This window comes from Nannobrachium achirus, assembly GCF_963921795.1.
Source record: "Nannobrachium achirus genome assembly, chromosome: 1".
Classification (NCBI taxonomy): Eukaryota; Metazoa; Chordata; class Actinopteri; order Myctophiformes; family Myctophidae; genus Nannobrachium; species Nannobrachium achirus.
Genome location: NC_137810.1, coordinates 70,180,434 through 70,197,518, shown reverse-complemented (window position 1 = coordinate 70,197,518; position 17,085 = coordinate 70,180,434). Strand labels below are relative to the sequence as shown.

Below are 17,085 nucleotides of genomic sequence, written 5' to 3'. Positions count from 1 at the left end.
TAACTCACTGTTTCGCATAGAGATTGTGTATGAAAAGCAGCAATCCAAATCCATGCTCAGAGTATCCTGTCTTCTCTCTCATTCTCTCTATCTTATGGAACACCTTGGTTGGCAGCTAGAAAAACACAACTTAAACATTACATGAACTGCTCTAGAAAAACACACAACTTAAACATTACATGAACTGCTCTAGAAAAACACACAACTTAAACATTACATGAACTGCTCTAGAAAAACACACAACTTAAACATTACATGAACTGCTCTAGAAAAACACACAACTTAAACATTACATGAACTGGTCTCCATATAGGTTTGTAGATCAGATGATTAGCTTGATTTCCAACACTGTTTTCTCACTCAACAGTAAACACACCAACATACAGTATACAGTAAAGGCCCCCCTATCAGAGTACAGTCATCACCGCGGTGTAGTTTTCTAGTTATCATGTAAAAATGTATTACAAAGCCTAGGTGATAGCTAGGAAACTACACCGGGGTGATGACTTATGGGAGCGCTTCGCTGTTACTACATGTCATCTGTTCGACACCCAACTCTAACCCTTACTCTAAACCTAACCTCCGTGGGGTGAGTCGCTAACCCTCCCGACGCTCCTTTGTCGAAATGATGACACGATTTCTCATTGTGTTTTTCCATGCATTAAACAGTCTAGTTACCTTGTCTCTCATTGTGTCTTTCCATGCATCAAACAGTCTAGTTACCTTGTCTCTCATTGTCTTTCCATCCATCAAACAGTCTAGTTACCTTGTCTCTCATTGTGTCTTTCCATGCATTAAACAGTCTAGTTACCTTGTCTCTCATTGTCTTTCCATGCATTAAACAGTCTAGTTACCTTGTCTCTCATTGTGTCTTTCCATGCATCAAACAGTCTAGTTACCTTGTCTCTCATTTTGTCTTTCCATCCATCAAACAGTCCCTTCTTAGCATCCAACGCTTTCAGGAGCGTCTGCTGGTTTTCGGTTTTGTACGTGTAGAAGTTCTCAACTTCCGTTTCTTTTCCCACCAGTCTCAGGAACTCTACTACCCTGGAAGAATGGACAAAAAAACAAAAATAATGCGATAAAACAATTACTCATAAAATATGTTGGACATTGTTGGACGTTTTTGGTATGTCAGCACCCAGCCAACACAGGGATGCTGAACCACTTGTCACACTTACAACTACAGACTCACTCCCTCCCTAGCTTCAGTTAGAGCTACAGGCTCACTCCCTAGCTTCCATTACAACTACAGACTCACTCCCTAGCTTCCATTAGAACTACAGACTCACTCCCTAGCTTCCACTAGAACTACAGACTCACTCCCTAGCTTCCATTAGAACTACAGACTCACTCCCTAGCTTCCATTAGAACTACAGACTCACTCCCTAGCTTCCATTAGAACTACAGACTCACTCCCTAGTTTCCATTAGAACTATAGACTCACTCCCTAGCTTCCATTAGAACTACAGACTCACTCCCTATAGCTTCCATTAGAACTACAGACTCACTCCCTAGCTTCCATTAGAACTACAGACTCACTCCCTAGCCTCCATTAGAACTACAGACTCACTCCCTAGCTTCCATTAGAACTACAGACTCACTCCCTAGCTTCCATTAGAACTACAGACTCACTCCCTAGCTTCCATTAGAACTACAGACTCACTCCCTAGCTTCCATTCGAACTACAGACTCACTCCCTTAGCTTCCATTCGAACTACAGACTCACTCCCTAGCTTCCATTAGAACCACAGACTCACCCCCTAGCTTCCATTAGAACTACAGACTCACTCCCTAGCTTCCATTAGAACCACAGACTCACCCCCTAGCTTCCATTAGAACTACAGACTCACTCCCTAGCTTCCATTAGAACTACAGACTCACTCCCTAGCTTTAGAACTAGTACAGACTCACTCCCTAGCTTTAGAACTAGTACAGACTCACTCCCTAGCTTCCATTAGAACCACAGACTCACTCATAGCTTCCATTAGAACCACAGACTCACTCCCTAGCTTCCATTAGAACTAGTACAGACTCACTCCCTAGCTCCCTAGCTTCCATTAGAACTAGTACAGACTCACTCCCTAGCTTCCATTAGAACTACAGACTCACTCCCCAGCTTCCATTAGAACTACAGACTCCCCCCCAAACTTCCATTAGAACTACAGACTCACTCCCTAGCTTCCATTAGAACTACAGACTCACTCCCTAGCTTCCATTAGAACTACAGACTCACTCCCTAGCTTCCACCGTGGACTGAAGACTCACCTCTTCAGACTCCACCTAAACCCATAGCACTACTGTAACACTCATTGACCATACATGAAGCAATTTTTAGGTTTTAGAAACTCATTTTTTTTACTGACTAGGTGCATGGTCTACCTATGTTATTGAGATGGATCGCTAAAATAGCAAATCTACAAGCTTTCAACAGGTGTGTATGTGTGGGGGGGACAAATCTTTGTATCATAGGAACTTTTCCCCAATTTTAGCCTACTACTCCTTCCAACTTGAAGCCTGACTGTTAATAAAACACAGTGTGCAGAACAGAAGATATTTGACTGTTTCTCCTACTTGTCATTATCCCAGGGAGGGACCCAGCGTTCCTCCACTGTGGGTCTTTTCATCCTCCTCTCCATGAGATCCTTGTATCTACAACAGATTGAACACAGACCCTTTCCATGAGATCCTTGGAACTACAACAGATTGAACACAGACCCTCTCCATGAGATCCTTGGAACTACAACAGATTGAACACAGAACCTCTCCATGAGATCCTTGGAACTACAACAGATTGAACACAGACCCTCTCCATGAGATCCTTGGAACTACAACAGATTGAACACAGAACTGAGTTGACTTGAAAATCCTTCCAATTCACTAAACAATTGAGATGGGGATGATAATAATAACAACAACAACAACAACAACGACAACAACAACAACAACAAGAACAATACATTAATATTAAATTATTATAATTATAATAACAGCAGTTATTAAAATTATGATAGATTTTTTGCCATCAACGTTCGTTTTGTAGACTTCTAATGGGACATTCTTATCCCCTTTATGAATCCCCTTTATGCCCATATATGGAGATCCCTGATGTCATCAATATTAAGCCCTTACTGTATGTCCATATTTGGAGATCCCTGATGTCATCAATATTAAGCCCATATCAAACAGGACTTTATATGGGAATGCCCATGCCCATATATGGAGGAAGACAGGACATATCTGTGCGGCTGGTTCAGACAGGGATCTCCATGTATGGGCATAAAAGTGATGTCCTATATACAGAACATGGATCTCCATACCTGGGTAACTGGTCCAATATACATCACTGGCCAGATGGCCAAGAATTGGCGCGACCAGGGCGAGGTTGCATGTCGCCCTGAGGCGTCTTACTAGTCAGGTATCCCTAGAAAGCAGTCAAAATGATCTAAAAATGGAACCCTAAGAATCTACATGGGAACCCAGCAAGCCAAATGACGTCATGATGAGTCGATGATGTCATGATGACCTCATGATGACGTCCTCCGGTGACTCCGGTGACGTTCAGAACTAGACCAGATCACAACCCATATGGGGAGGATCTTGACGTCATTACCAGGACGTCATATGGACTATAGGATTATTCTTATTGTTTGTAATGTTAGTTGAAAGATGAGCATGCATAAGGTTATATTCTGGGACATATCTGACTAGTTATGATATTTATCTGGCCTCGATCGGACCCTCTCTGATTAATCCAGGACGTCCGTTTTGGTGGGCAGGATTTATGTTGGTTGAAATCAGGTGATATTCTAGACCAGATCTGACTAGTCATGGTTTGACTTGATCTGGCCCCAATCCAGATGTCACTGATTGGTCCAGGTCCAGGTGACTGTGCTTGCCGATGAACACTGTACATATATTCTACAGAAGCTCAGGAGGATTGACATACTGTGTGTGTGAAGGTCCAGGTTCACTGAAGACAGGAGCTTTTCCTTTAGACGTGTCACTCTTCATAGACACACAGCTGGGTGTTGGAGACTCTGCTCGGTGACTTCTGGAATCATAACAATATGTATACAATTATTATGTGAAAGAAAGAGTGTTTGTTAAAGATTCTAAGCAGGCCTGGAATTTCGTCAGTTTAGGGGCAAGGCCAATTGGCCTTTGGTGTTGTCAAATTTTTGAGGGCACAAAGGCCAAGTGCCAGGGCAGGAAGGCCATCATTAAAACAATGATTTTAAGTCCACGCCACAGTCATAGTTAATTTAGCTTAAACGTTAAGGTTTAATGTAATACCTTTCAATTAAATAAATATCAAGAACCTGTTTATTTCTGGTTTGCCATGTGCAGTGGTGTAAAGTACCTAAGTACATTTACTTAAGTATTGTACTTAATTGTGGGCTCGCCTGGAAGGCGAGCACACGTATGTTATCTTCATTATTTATCTATCAGTCAGTCAGTCAGTATCCTCAAAACTTTGGCGCGATTCATCTCTTAAACGCTTACACCTTTCAACACCATTCAAATTTTTATGTGTTCAGCTTACTGAGGACACGTGTGCTTGTACTTTTGGTTTTGAAATGTTTTGTAGTTTAATTATAAAAAAATAAAAATGTTTAACTTTAAGCACCCAATGCATTTTCAATGGGTTTAGTGAGTGGAGACAGAGTGAGACAGGGGAAAGGGACCCATGTTTATATTAAGTCGCTGTGGCTGCAATATTCACACTTCAGATATGCTATTTATATCAATGCGTTCACACAGGTCTGCTGTCTGATTTGATCCAAATGTCTAAGCTGTGTGATGTATAAAACTATAGTTATAGTTAAAACTATAAATAAATGTCCCTCTACACTCTACTGATTGACACAGCTGTGATTAAAGGCTTGGCTGTCATTGGCTGTTCTGTGGTGATGTAGCCTTACATAAGTCGGCCCTGCAGTGACAATGCGAAAGTCTCGGCAGAGACGTCTTAATGTAAGGCTAGTGGTGCTGCAAGTAACCAAGTACATTTACTCAAGTATATACAAGTACTTGTACCTACAGTACAATTTTGAGGTACTTTTACTCTACTTTCCATTTTTGTTACATATACTCTACTATAAATACAGCATTTGACAGCTTCAGTTACTTGTTATTTTGCAGATTTTATTATTAATAAAAAAACATAGATGGACCACTTAATACTGCTATGAAGTTGATCTACAATGTGCACGCACACGCACGCACGCACGCACGCACGCGCGCGCGCGCGCACACACACACACACACACACACACACACACACACACACACACACACACACACACACACACACACACACACACACACACAACTGTTACTGTGGAGACGTTTGCTTGTATTTGTCTTTGAGACATGTTTTGTAGTGTTTTAGAAATTTTACTTAAAAAGAATAAGGTTTTAGGATCCCGGGCAATGGGATTTACAGTATATATCCTAGAACCCGCAGGGACACTCAGCCGTATTAGTGGTTGTTGTTGGTTTGTCAGGGAGATATCACAACCAATGCATTTTCAAATCAGATCCACAAACACAATAAAAGTCATGCTCCACTCCTCAGTCTGGAGTGGCCACATAGAAGAACGCCTTGGTTATAGACATAGTGGAGGACAGATGTGATCTGGGATTGTTAACCTACAGTATCACTCAATATACACCCCTAGAACACATAAATAACACAGAATATGTACAGTAAGGTTCAGTACAGTACAGTAAAAAGTACAGTAAGGTTCAGTAGAGTACAGTAAAGTACAGTAAGGTACAGTAGAGTACAGTAAAGTACAGTAGAGTACAGTAAAGTACAGTATAGTAAGGTACAGTAGAGTACAGTACAGTAAGGTGCAGTACGGTACAGTAGAGTACAGTATAGTACAGTACAGTACAGTATGGTACAGTACAGTAAGGTACAGTACAGTAAGGTACAGTAGAGTACAGTAGAGTACAGTAAAGTACAGTACAGTACAGTACAGTGCAGTACAGTACAGTACAGTACAGTACAGTAAGGTGCAGTACAGTATAGTAAGGTACAGTACAATACTGTAAGGTACTGTACCTTACAGTACCTTAAAGTATCCTATTTGTTGGGTTGGAAGCGAGCCCACACTGTTTCGAAGGAACAGTTTTTCTAGTTGTGGGCTCGCCTATAAGGCGAGCACACTTTAGATATTGTCATTATTGTGGGCTCGCCAGTACCTGGCGAGCACACTTTAGATATTGTCATTATTTATTTATTTATTTATCTAGTAAGTAGACGGGATTTTCGGTTCCTTTCTACTCCTACATACTTAGTGAGAAAATGAAAATAAAAACATCAATGTGTTCAGCTTACTGTGGCGACGCGTGCTATTACTTTTTACAGCAATCGGCCAAATGGTGGCGCTGCAGGAAGCCTTCGAAAGTGCGATCTTTGAACAGGTATAGCTCATGCTGTGTTATACATACAGCCATGAAACCTGTATACACTTATGCGTCTCCTCATGCCGAACAACTTTTACCCTCTAACTTTTGACCTCTGACCTTTAGGTCTCCCACAATTCGGAATTATATGAAAAACAGTAAAAATCTATCTCCTCCTGGGATCTTTGCGATACGCGCATGAAACTTTTTTCACATGAACTTTGGACCAATACGGTCAAACTAGTCTCGGCGGATTTCTTTTAAAGTGAAATATATTTTATTAATAATTCAATCAATGTTGCGGTTTTATGCAAATTATTCTTCGGCCTCTAAATCATACATGCAAAGTTACACGTTCATGGCATTTGGCAAAGATGTGGAGGGTTAGTCAAAGTATCACTGAAACCAATTTTATTCCAATCGGCCAAAGGGGGGCGCTATACGAAGCGTTTGAAAATTCAAACTTCAAACGGGCATAAGTCATGACTCGTTTCGTTTGAAGACATGCAACTTGTTACACGCGTGCTTTGACTCGAGCGGAAGACATCTGTGTCGTTGTTAAGTAAGCTCCGCCCCCCGATTTTCCGCCATATTGAGCAGTTTGTAAAACGCGTAAACCCGCTTTTATTCTGGAATTTTCACTCCACGTGCACAAAACTTTTTTTACGTGAACTTTGGACCGATATCTAAAGATCTGTCAGATCGGATTTCTTTAAAATTGAAACATGCTTTTTACAATAAATTCAATGAATATTGCAGTTTTATGCAAATTATTCTTCTGCCTCTAAATCATACATGCAAAGTAACATGTTCATGGCATTTGGCAAAGATGTAGAGTGTTAGTCCAAATATCACTAAAACCAATCTTACCCCAATTGGCCAAAGGGGGGCGCTATATCATTTTGAGCAGTTTGTGAAACGCTTAAACCCGTTAGGATTTATTTTTGCAATTTGCATGAAACATTCTACACACAATCTAAGGACCTTTATCTAATATGCCTATGAAGTGCACACACACAAAAAAAATAATAATAATGAATATAGCTGCAAGCAGCGATAAAGTGGCCAAAGCCAAAAACACCTCAAATCATGAACACAGCCTGCAATGTGCGTGAAATCTTGCAAGCACATTCCCAATAGGTCAAGGAGCAGATACCACCCTTCTTACATTGGCCTGTTATAGCGCCACCAGCGGGTCAACTTTTGCACAACACATTTTTGGAACAAAATGGACCAATCTTTGACGTCAGTAACGTCAAAGAGAGCACTGCCTGCGATCTTGACATTTTGTACTTTTATAGCCATTGTTTTCTGGCTTGAAGCGAGCCCACAATTGTTTCGAAGGAACAATATTTTTCTAGTTTATTTATCTATCAGGCAGTCATATAGTAGACGGGAACTTCGGTTCCTTTCTACTCCTACATACTTAGTGAGAAAATGAAAATAAAAACATCAATGTGTTCAGTTTACAGTGGTGAAGTGTGCTATTACTTTTTACAGCAATCGGCCAAATGGTGGCGCTGTAGGAAGCCTTCGAAAGTGCGATCTTTGAACAGGTATAGCTCATGCTGTGTTTGAGGTACAGGCATGAAACCTGTATACACGTATGCGTCTCCTCATGCCGAACAACTTTTACCCTCTAACTTTTGACCTCTGACCTTTAGGTCTCCCACAATTCGGAATTATATGAAAAACAGTAAAAATCTATCTCCTCCTGGGTTTTTTTCGATACGCGCACGAAACTTTTTTCACATGAACTTTGGACCAATACGGTCAGATTTATCTCGGCGGATTTCTTTTAAAGTGAAATATCATTTTTTAATAATTCAATAAATATTGCGGTTTTATGCAAATTATTCTTCTGCCTCTAAATCATGCATGCAAAGTTACACGTTCATGGCATTTGGCAAAGATGTGGAGGGTTAGTCAAAGTATCACTGAAACCAATTTTATTCCAATCGGCCAAAGGGGGGCGCTATACGAAGCGTTTGAAAATTCAAACTTCAAACGGGCATAAGTCATGACTCGTTTCGTTTGAAGACATGCAACTTGTTACACGCGTGCTTTGACTCAAGCGGAAGACATCTGTGTCGTTGTTAAGTAAGCTCCGCCCTTCGATTTTCCGCCTTTTTGAGCAGTTTGTAAAACGCGTAAACCCGCTTTTATTCTGGAATTTTCGCTCCACGTGCACAAAACTTTTTTTACGTGAACTTTGGACCGATATCTAAAGATCTGTCAGATCGGATTTCTTTAAAATTGAAACATGCTTTTTTAAAATAAATTCAATGAATATTGCAGTTATATGCAAATTATTCTTCTGCCTCTAAATCATACATGCAAAGTAACATGTTCATGGTATTTGGCAAAGATGTAGAGTGTTAGTCCAAATATCACTAAAACCAATCTTACCCCAATTGGCCAAAGGGGGGCGCTATATCATTTTGAGCAGTTTGTGAAACGCTTAAACCCGTTAGGATTTCTTTTTGCAATTTGCATGAAACATTCTACACACAATCTAAGGACCTTTATATAATATGCCTATGAAGTGCACACACACACAAAAAAATAATAATAATGAATATAGCTGCAAGCAGCGATAAAGTGGCCAAAGCCAAAAACACCTCAAATCATGAACACAGCCTGCAATGTGCGTGAAATCTTACAAGCACATTCCCAATAGGTCAAGGAACAGATACAACCCTTCTTACATTGGCCTGTTATAGCGCCACCAGCGGGTCAACTTTTGCACAACACATTTTTGGAACAAAATGGACCAATCTTTGACGTCAGTAACGTCAAAGAGAGCACTGCCTGCGATCTTGCCATTTTGTACTTTTATAGCCATTGTTTTCTGGCTTGAAGCGAGCCCACAATTGTTTCGAAGGAACAATATTTTTCTAGTTGTGGGCTCGCCTATAAGGCGAGCACACTTTAGATATTGTCATTATTTATTTATCTATCAGTCATATAGTAGACGGGAACTTCGGTTCCTTTCTACTCCTACATACTTAGTGAGAAAATGAAAATAAAAACATCAATGTGTTCAGTTTACAGTGGCGAAGTGTGCTATTATTTTTTATAGCAATCGGCCAAATGGTGGCGCTGTAGGAAGCCTTCGAAAGTGCGATCTTTGAACAGGTATAGCTCATGCTCTGTTATACGTACAGCCATGAAACCTGTATACACTTATGCGTCTCCTCATGCCAAACAACTTTTACCCTCTAACTTTTGACCTCTGACCTTTAGGTCTCCCACAATTCGGAATTATATGAAAAACAGTAAAAATCTATCTCCTCCTGGGATTTTCGCGATACGCGCATGAAACTTTTTTCACATGAACTTTGGACCAATACGGTCAAACTAATCTCGGCGGATTTCTTTTAAAGTGAAATATAATTTTTTAATAATTCAATCAATATTGCGGTTTCATGCAAATTATTCTTCGGCCTCTAAATCATACATGCAAAGTTACACGTTCATGGCATTTGGCAAAGATGTAGAGGGTTAGTCAAAGTATCACTGAAACCAATTTTATTCCAATCGGCCAAAGGGGGGCGCTATACGAAGCGTCTGAAAATTCAAACTTCAAACGGGCATAAGTCATGACTCGTTTTGTTTGAAGACATGCAACTTGTTACACGTGTGCTTTGACTCAAGCGGAAGACATCTGTGTCGTTGTTAAGTAAGCTCCGCCCTTCAATTTTCCGCCATTTTGAGCAGTTTGTAAAACGCGTAAACCCGCTTTTATTCTGGAATTTTCGCGTCACGTGCACAAAACTTTTTTTACGTGAACTTTGGACCGATATCTAAAGATCTGTCAGATCGGATTTCTTTAACATTGAAACATGCTTTTTTAAATAATTCAAACAATATTGCATTTTTATGCAAATTATTCTTCTGCCTCTAAAACATACATGCAAAGTCACATTTTCATGACAAAATAGTGCAGAGGGTTAGTTCAAATATCACTGAAACCAATCTTACCCCAAATGGCCAAAGGGGGGCGCTATATAATTTTGAGCAGTTTGTAAAACGCTTAAACCCGTTTTTATTCTAGGATTTTTTTTGCAATTTGCATGAAACATTCTACACGCAATCTAAGGACCTTTATCTAACATGCCTATGAAGTGCACACAAAAAAAATATAAAATAATAATAATAAATATAGCTGCAAGCAGCGATAAAGTGTCCAAAGCCAAAAACACCTCAAATCATGAACACAGCCTGGGATGTGCGTGAAATCTTGCAAGCACATTCCCAATAGGTCAAGGAACAGATACCAACCTTCTCACATTGGCCTGTTATAGCGCCACGAGCGGGTCAACTTTTGCACAACACATTTTTGGAACAAAATGGACCAATCTTTGACGTCAGTAACGTCAAAGAGAGCACTGCCTGTGATCTTGACATTTTGTGCTTTTATAGCCATTGTTTTCCGGCTTGAAGCGAGCCCACAATTGTTTCGAAGGAACAATATTTTTCTAGTTGTGGGCTCGCCAGTACCTGGCGAGCACACTTTAGATATTGTCATTATTTATTTATTTATTTATCTAGTAAGTAGACGGGATTTTCGGTTCCTTTCTACTCCTACATACTTAGTGAGAAAATGAAAATAAAAACATCAATGTGTTCAGCTTACTGTGGCGAAGTGTGCTATTACTTTTTACAGCAATCGGCCAAATGGTGGCGCTGTAGGAAGCCTTCGAAAGTGCGATCTTTGAACAGGTATAGCTCATGCTGTGTTATACATACAGCCATGAAACCTGTATACACTTATGCGTCTCCTCATGCCGAACAACTTTTACCCTCTAACTTTTGACCTCTGACCTTTAGGTCTCCCACAATTCGGAATTATATGAAAAACAGTAAAAATCTATCTCCTCCTGGGATTTTCGCGTCAAGTGCACAAAACTTTTTTCACATGAACTTTGGACCAATACGGTCAGATTGATCAACCAGATTTTTTTTAAAGTGAAATATAATTTTTTAATAATTTTATCAATATTGCGGTTTTATGCAAATTATTCTTCGGCCTCTAAATCATACATGCAAAGTTACACGTTCATGGCATTTGGCAAAGATGTGGAGGGTTAGTCAAAGTATCACTGAAACCAATTTTATTCCAATTGGCCAAAGGGGGGCGCTATACGAAGCGTCTGAAAATTCAAACTTCAAACGGGCATAAGTCATGACTCGTTTCGTTTGAAGACATGCAACTTGTTACACGCGTGCTTTGACTCAAGCGGAAGACATCTGTGTCGTTGTTAAGTAAGCTCCGCCCTTCAATTTTCCGCCATTTTGAGCAGTTTGTAAAACGCGTAAACCCGCTTTTATTCTGGAATTTTCGCGTCACGTGCACAAAACTTTTTTTACGTGAACTTTGGACCGATATCTAAAGATCTGTCAGATCGGATTTCTTTAACATTGAAACATGCTTTTTTAAATAATTCAAACAATATTGCATTTTTATGCAAATTATTCTTCTGCCTCTAAAACATACATGCAAAGTCACATTTTCATGACAAAATAGTGTAGAGGGTTAGTTCAAATATCACTGAAACCAATCTTACCCCAAATGGCCAAAGGGGGGCGCTATATAATTTTGAGCAGTTTGTAAAACGCTTAAACCCGTTTTTATTCTAGGATTTTTTTTGCAATTTGCATGAAACATTCTACACGCAATCTAAGGACCTTTATCTAACATGCCTATGAAGTGCACACAAAAAAATTATAAAATAATAATAATAAATATAGCTGCAAGCAGCGATAAAGTGGCCAAAGCCAAAAACACCTCAAATCATGAACACAGCCTGGGATGTGCGTGAAATCTTGCAAGCACATTCCCAATAGGTCAAGGAACAGATACCAACCTTCTCACATTGGCCTGTTATAGCGCCACCAGCGGGTCAACTTTTGCACAACACATTTTTGGAACAAAATGGACCAATCTTTGACGTCAGTAACGTCAAAGAGAGCACTGCCTGCGATCTTGACATTTTGTGCTTTTATAGCCATTGTTTTCTGGCTTGAAGCGAGCCCACAATTGTTTCGAAGGAACAATATTTTTCTAGTTGTGGGCTCGCCTATAAAGCGAGCACACTTTAGATATTGTCATTATTTCTATACTATCAAAAAACTTCGGTTCCTTTCTACTCCTACATACTTAGTGAGAAAATGAAAATAAAAACATCAATGTGTTCAGCTTACTGTGGCGACGTGTGCTATTACTTTTTACAGCAATCGGCCAAATGGTGGCGCTGTAGGAAGCCTTCGAAAGTGCGAACTTTGAACAGGTATAGCTCATGCTGTGTTTGAGGTAAAGCCATGAAACCTGTATACACGTATGCGTCTCCTCATGCCGAACAACTTTTACGCTCTGACTTTTGACCTTTGACCTTTAGATCTCCCACAATTTGGAATTATATGAAAAACAGTAAAAATCTATCTCCTCCTGGGTTTTTTTCGTTACGCGCACGAAACTTTTTTCACATGAACTTTGGACCAATACGGTCAGATTGATCAACCAGATTTCTTTTAAAGTGAAATATAATTTTTTAATAATTCAATCAATATTGCGGTTTTATGCAAATTATTCTTCGGCCTCTAAATCATACATGCAAAGTTACACGTTCATGGCATTTGGCAAAGATGTAGAGGGTTAGTCAAAGTATTACTGAAACCAATTTTAGTCCAATCGGCCAAAGGGGGGCGCTATACGAAGCCTTTGAAAATTCAAACTTCAAACGGGCATAAGTCATGACTCGTTTCGTTTTAAGACATGCAACTTGCTTACACGCGTGCTTTGACTCGAGCGGAAGACATCTGTGTCTTTGTTAAGTAAGCTCCGCCCTTCGATTTTCCGCCATTTTGAGCAGTTTGTAAAACGCGTAAACCCGCTTTTATTCTGGAATTTTCGCTCCACGTGCACAAAACTTTTTTTACGTGAACTTTGGACCAATATCTAAAGATCTGTCAGATCGGATTTTTTTTTTAAATTGAAACATGCTTTTTTAATAATTCAATGAATATTGCAGTTTTATGCAAATTATTCTTCTGCCTCTAAATCATACATGCAAAGTAACATGTTCATGGCATTTGGCAAAGATGTAGAGTGTTAGTCCAAATATCACGAAATCCAATCTCACTCCAATTGGCCAAAGGGGGGCGCTATATCATTTTGAGCAGTTTGTGAAACGCTTAAACCCGTTAGGATTTTTTTAGCAATTTGCATGAAACATTCTACACACAATCTAAGGACCTTTATCTAATATGCCTATGAAGTGCACACACACACAAAAAGAAAAATAATAACAAATATAGCTGCAAGCAGCGATAAAGTGGCCAAAGCCAAAAACACCTCAAATCATGAACACAGCCTGCAATGTCCGTGAAATCTTGCAAGCACATTCCCAATAGGTCAAGGAACAGATACCACCCTTCTTACATTGGCCTGTTATAATAGCGCCACCAGCGGGTCAACTTTTGGCACAACACATTTTTGGAACAAAATGGACCAATCTTTGACGTCAGTAACGTCAAAGAGAGCACTGCCTGCGATCTTGACATTTTGTACTTTTATAGCCATTGTTTTCTGGCTTGAAGCGAGCCCACAATTGTTTCGAAGGAACAATATTTTTCTAGTTTATCTATCAGTCAGTCAGTCAGTCAGACAGTAGACGGGAACTTCGGTTCCTTTCTACTCCTACATACTTAGTGAGAAAATGAAAATAAAAACATCAATGTGTTCAGTTTACAGTGGCGAAGTGCGCTATTATTTTTTATAGCAATCAGCCAAATGGTGGCGCTGTAGGAAGCCTTCGAAAGTGCGAACTTTGAACAGGTATAGCTCATGCTGTGTTTTAGTTACAGCCATGAAACCTGTATACACGTATGCGTCTCCTCATGCCGAACAACTTTTACCCTCTAACTTTTGACCTCTGACCTTTAGGTCTCCCACAATTCGGAATTATATGAAAAACAGTAAAAATCTATCTCCTCCTGGGATTTTCGCATCAAGTGCACAAAACTTTTTTCACATGAACTTTGGACCAATACGGTCAGATTGATCAACCAGATTTTTTTTAAAGTGAAATATAATTTTTTAATAATTCAATCAATATTGCGGTTTTATGCAAATTATTCTTCGGCCTCTAAATCATACATGCAAAGTTACACGTTCATGGCATTTGGCAAAGATGTGGAGGGTTAGTCAAAGTATCACTGAAACCAATTTTATTCCAATCGGCCAAAGGGGGGCGCTATACGAAGCGTTTGAAAATTCAAACTTCAAACGGGCATAAGTCATGACTCGTTTTGTTTGAAGACATGCAACTTGTTACACGCGTGCTTTGACTCGAGCGGAAGACATCTGTGTCGTTGTTAAGTAAGCTCCGCCCTTCGATTTTCCGCCATATTGAGCAGTTTGTAAAACGCGTAAACCCGCTTTTATTCTGGAATTTTCGCTCCACGTGCACAAAACTTTTTTTACGTGAACTTTGGACCGATATCTAAAGATCTGTCAGATCGGATTTCTTTAAAATTGAAACATGCTTTTTTAAATAAATTCAATGAATATTGCAGTTTTATGCAAATTATTCTTCTGCCTCTAAATCATACATGCAAAGTAACATGTTCATGGCATTTGGCAAAGATGTAGAGTGTTAGTCCAAATATCACTAAAACCAATCTTACCCCAATTGAACAAAGGGGGGCTCTATATCATTTTGAGCAGTTTGTGAAACGCTTAAACCCGTTAGGATTTTTTTTTTGCAATTTGCATGAAACATTCTACACACAATCTAAGGACCTTTATCTAATATGCCTATGAAGTGCACACACACAAAAAAATTATAATAATGAATATAGCTGCAAGCAGCGATAAAGTGGCCAAAGCCAAAAACACCTCAAATCATGAACACAGCCTGCAATGTGCGTGAAATCTTGCAAGCACATTCCCAATAGGTCAAGGAACAGATACCACCCTTCTTACATTGGCCTGTTATAGCGCCACCAGCGGGTCAACTTTTGCACAACACATTTTTGGAACAAAATGGACCAATCGTTGACGTCAGTAACGTCAAAGAGAGCACTGCCTGCGATCTTGACATTTTGTACTTTTATAGCCATTGTTTTCTGGCTTGAAGCGAGCCCACAATTGTTTCGAAGGAACAATATTTTTCTAGTTTATCTATCAGTCAGTCAGTCAGTCAGTCAGACAGACAGTAGACGGGAACTTCGGTTCCTTTCTACTCCTACATACTTAGTGAGAAAATGAAAATAAAAACATCAATGTGTTCAGTTTACAGTGGCGAAGTGCGCTATTATTTTTTATAGCAATCAGCCAAATGGTGGCGCTGTAGGAAGCCTTCGAAAGTGCGAACTTTGAACAGGTATAGCTCATGCTGTGTTTTAGTTACAGCCATGAAACCTGTATACACGTATGCGTCTCCTCATGCCGAACAACTTTTACCCTCTAACTTTTGACCTCTGACCTTTAGGTCTCCCACAATTCGGAATTATATGAAAAACAGTAAAAATCTATCTCCTCCTGGGATTTTCGCATCAAGTGCACAAAACTTTTTTCACATGAACTTTGGACCAATACGGTCAGATTGATCAACCAGATTTTTTTTAAAGTGAAATATAATTTTTTAATAATTCAATCAATATTGCGGTTTTATGCAAATTATTCTTCGGCCTCTAAATCATACATGCAAAGTTACACGTTCATGGCATTTGGCAAAGATGTGGAGGGTTAGTCAAAGTATCACTGAAACCAATTTTATTCCAATCGGCCAAAGGGGGGCGCTATACGAAGCGTTTGAAAATTCAAACTTCAAACGGGCATAAGTCATGACTCGTTTTGTTTGAAGACATGCAACTTGTTACACGCGTGCTTTGACTCGAGCGGAAGACATCTGTGTCGTTGTTAAGTAAGCTCCGCCCTTTGATTTTCCGCCATTTTGAGCAGTTTGTAAAACGCGTAAACCCGCTTTTATTCTGGAATTTTCGCTCCACGTGCACAAAACTTTTTTTACGTGAACTTTGGACCGATATCTAAAGATCTGTCAGATCGGATTTCTTTAAAATTGAAACATGCCTTTTTAAATAAATTCAATGAATATTGCAGTTTTATGCAAATTATTCTTCTGCCTCTAAATCATACATGCAAAGTAACATGTTCATGGCATTTGGCAAAGATGTAGAGTGTTAGTCCAAATATCACTAAAACCAATCTTACCCCAATTGGCCAAAGGGGGGCGCTATATCATTTTGAGCAGTTTGTGAAACGCTTAAACCTGTTAGGATTTTCTTTTGCAATTTGCATGAAACATTCTACACACAATCTAAGGACCTTTATCTAATATGCCTATGAAGTGCACACACACAAAAAAATAATAATAATAATGAATATAGCTGCAAGCAGCGATAAAGTGGCCAAAGCCAAAAACACCTCAAATCATGAACACAGCCTGCATTGTGCGTGAAATCTTGCAAGCACATTCCCAATAGGTCAAGGAACAGATACCACCCTTCTTACATTGGCCTGTTATAGCGCCACCAGCGGGTCAACTTTTGCACAACACATTTTTGGAACAAAATGGACCAATCTTTGACGTCAGTAACGTCAAAGAGAGCACTGCCTGCGATCTTGACATTTTGTACTTT

General features: G+C 39.6%; 1 protein-coding gene across 1 annotated transcript in view; it reads right to left on the bottom strand.

Moving 5' to 3' along the window:
- LOC308289640 (uncharacterized protein) overlaps positions 1-17,085 on the bottom strand; it is a gene marked incomplete at both ends in the record, with an annotated part of 158,574 nt that overhangs the window by 11,387 nt on the left and 130,102 nt on the right. Inside the window, 3 exons of the mRNA XM_080731380.1 lie at positions 9-115; positions 900-1,047; positions 2,575-2,652. Of these exons, the coding sequence (XP_080587506.1) occupies positions 9-115; positions 900-1,047; positions 2,575-2,652 (333 nt within the window). The remainder of the gene's footprint in view (positions 1-8; positions 116-899; positions 1,048-2,574; positions 2,653-17,085) is intronic.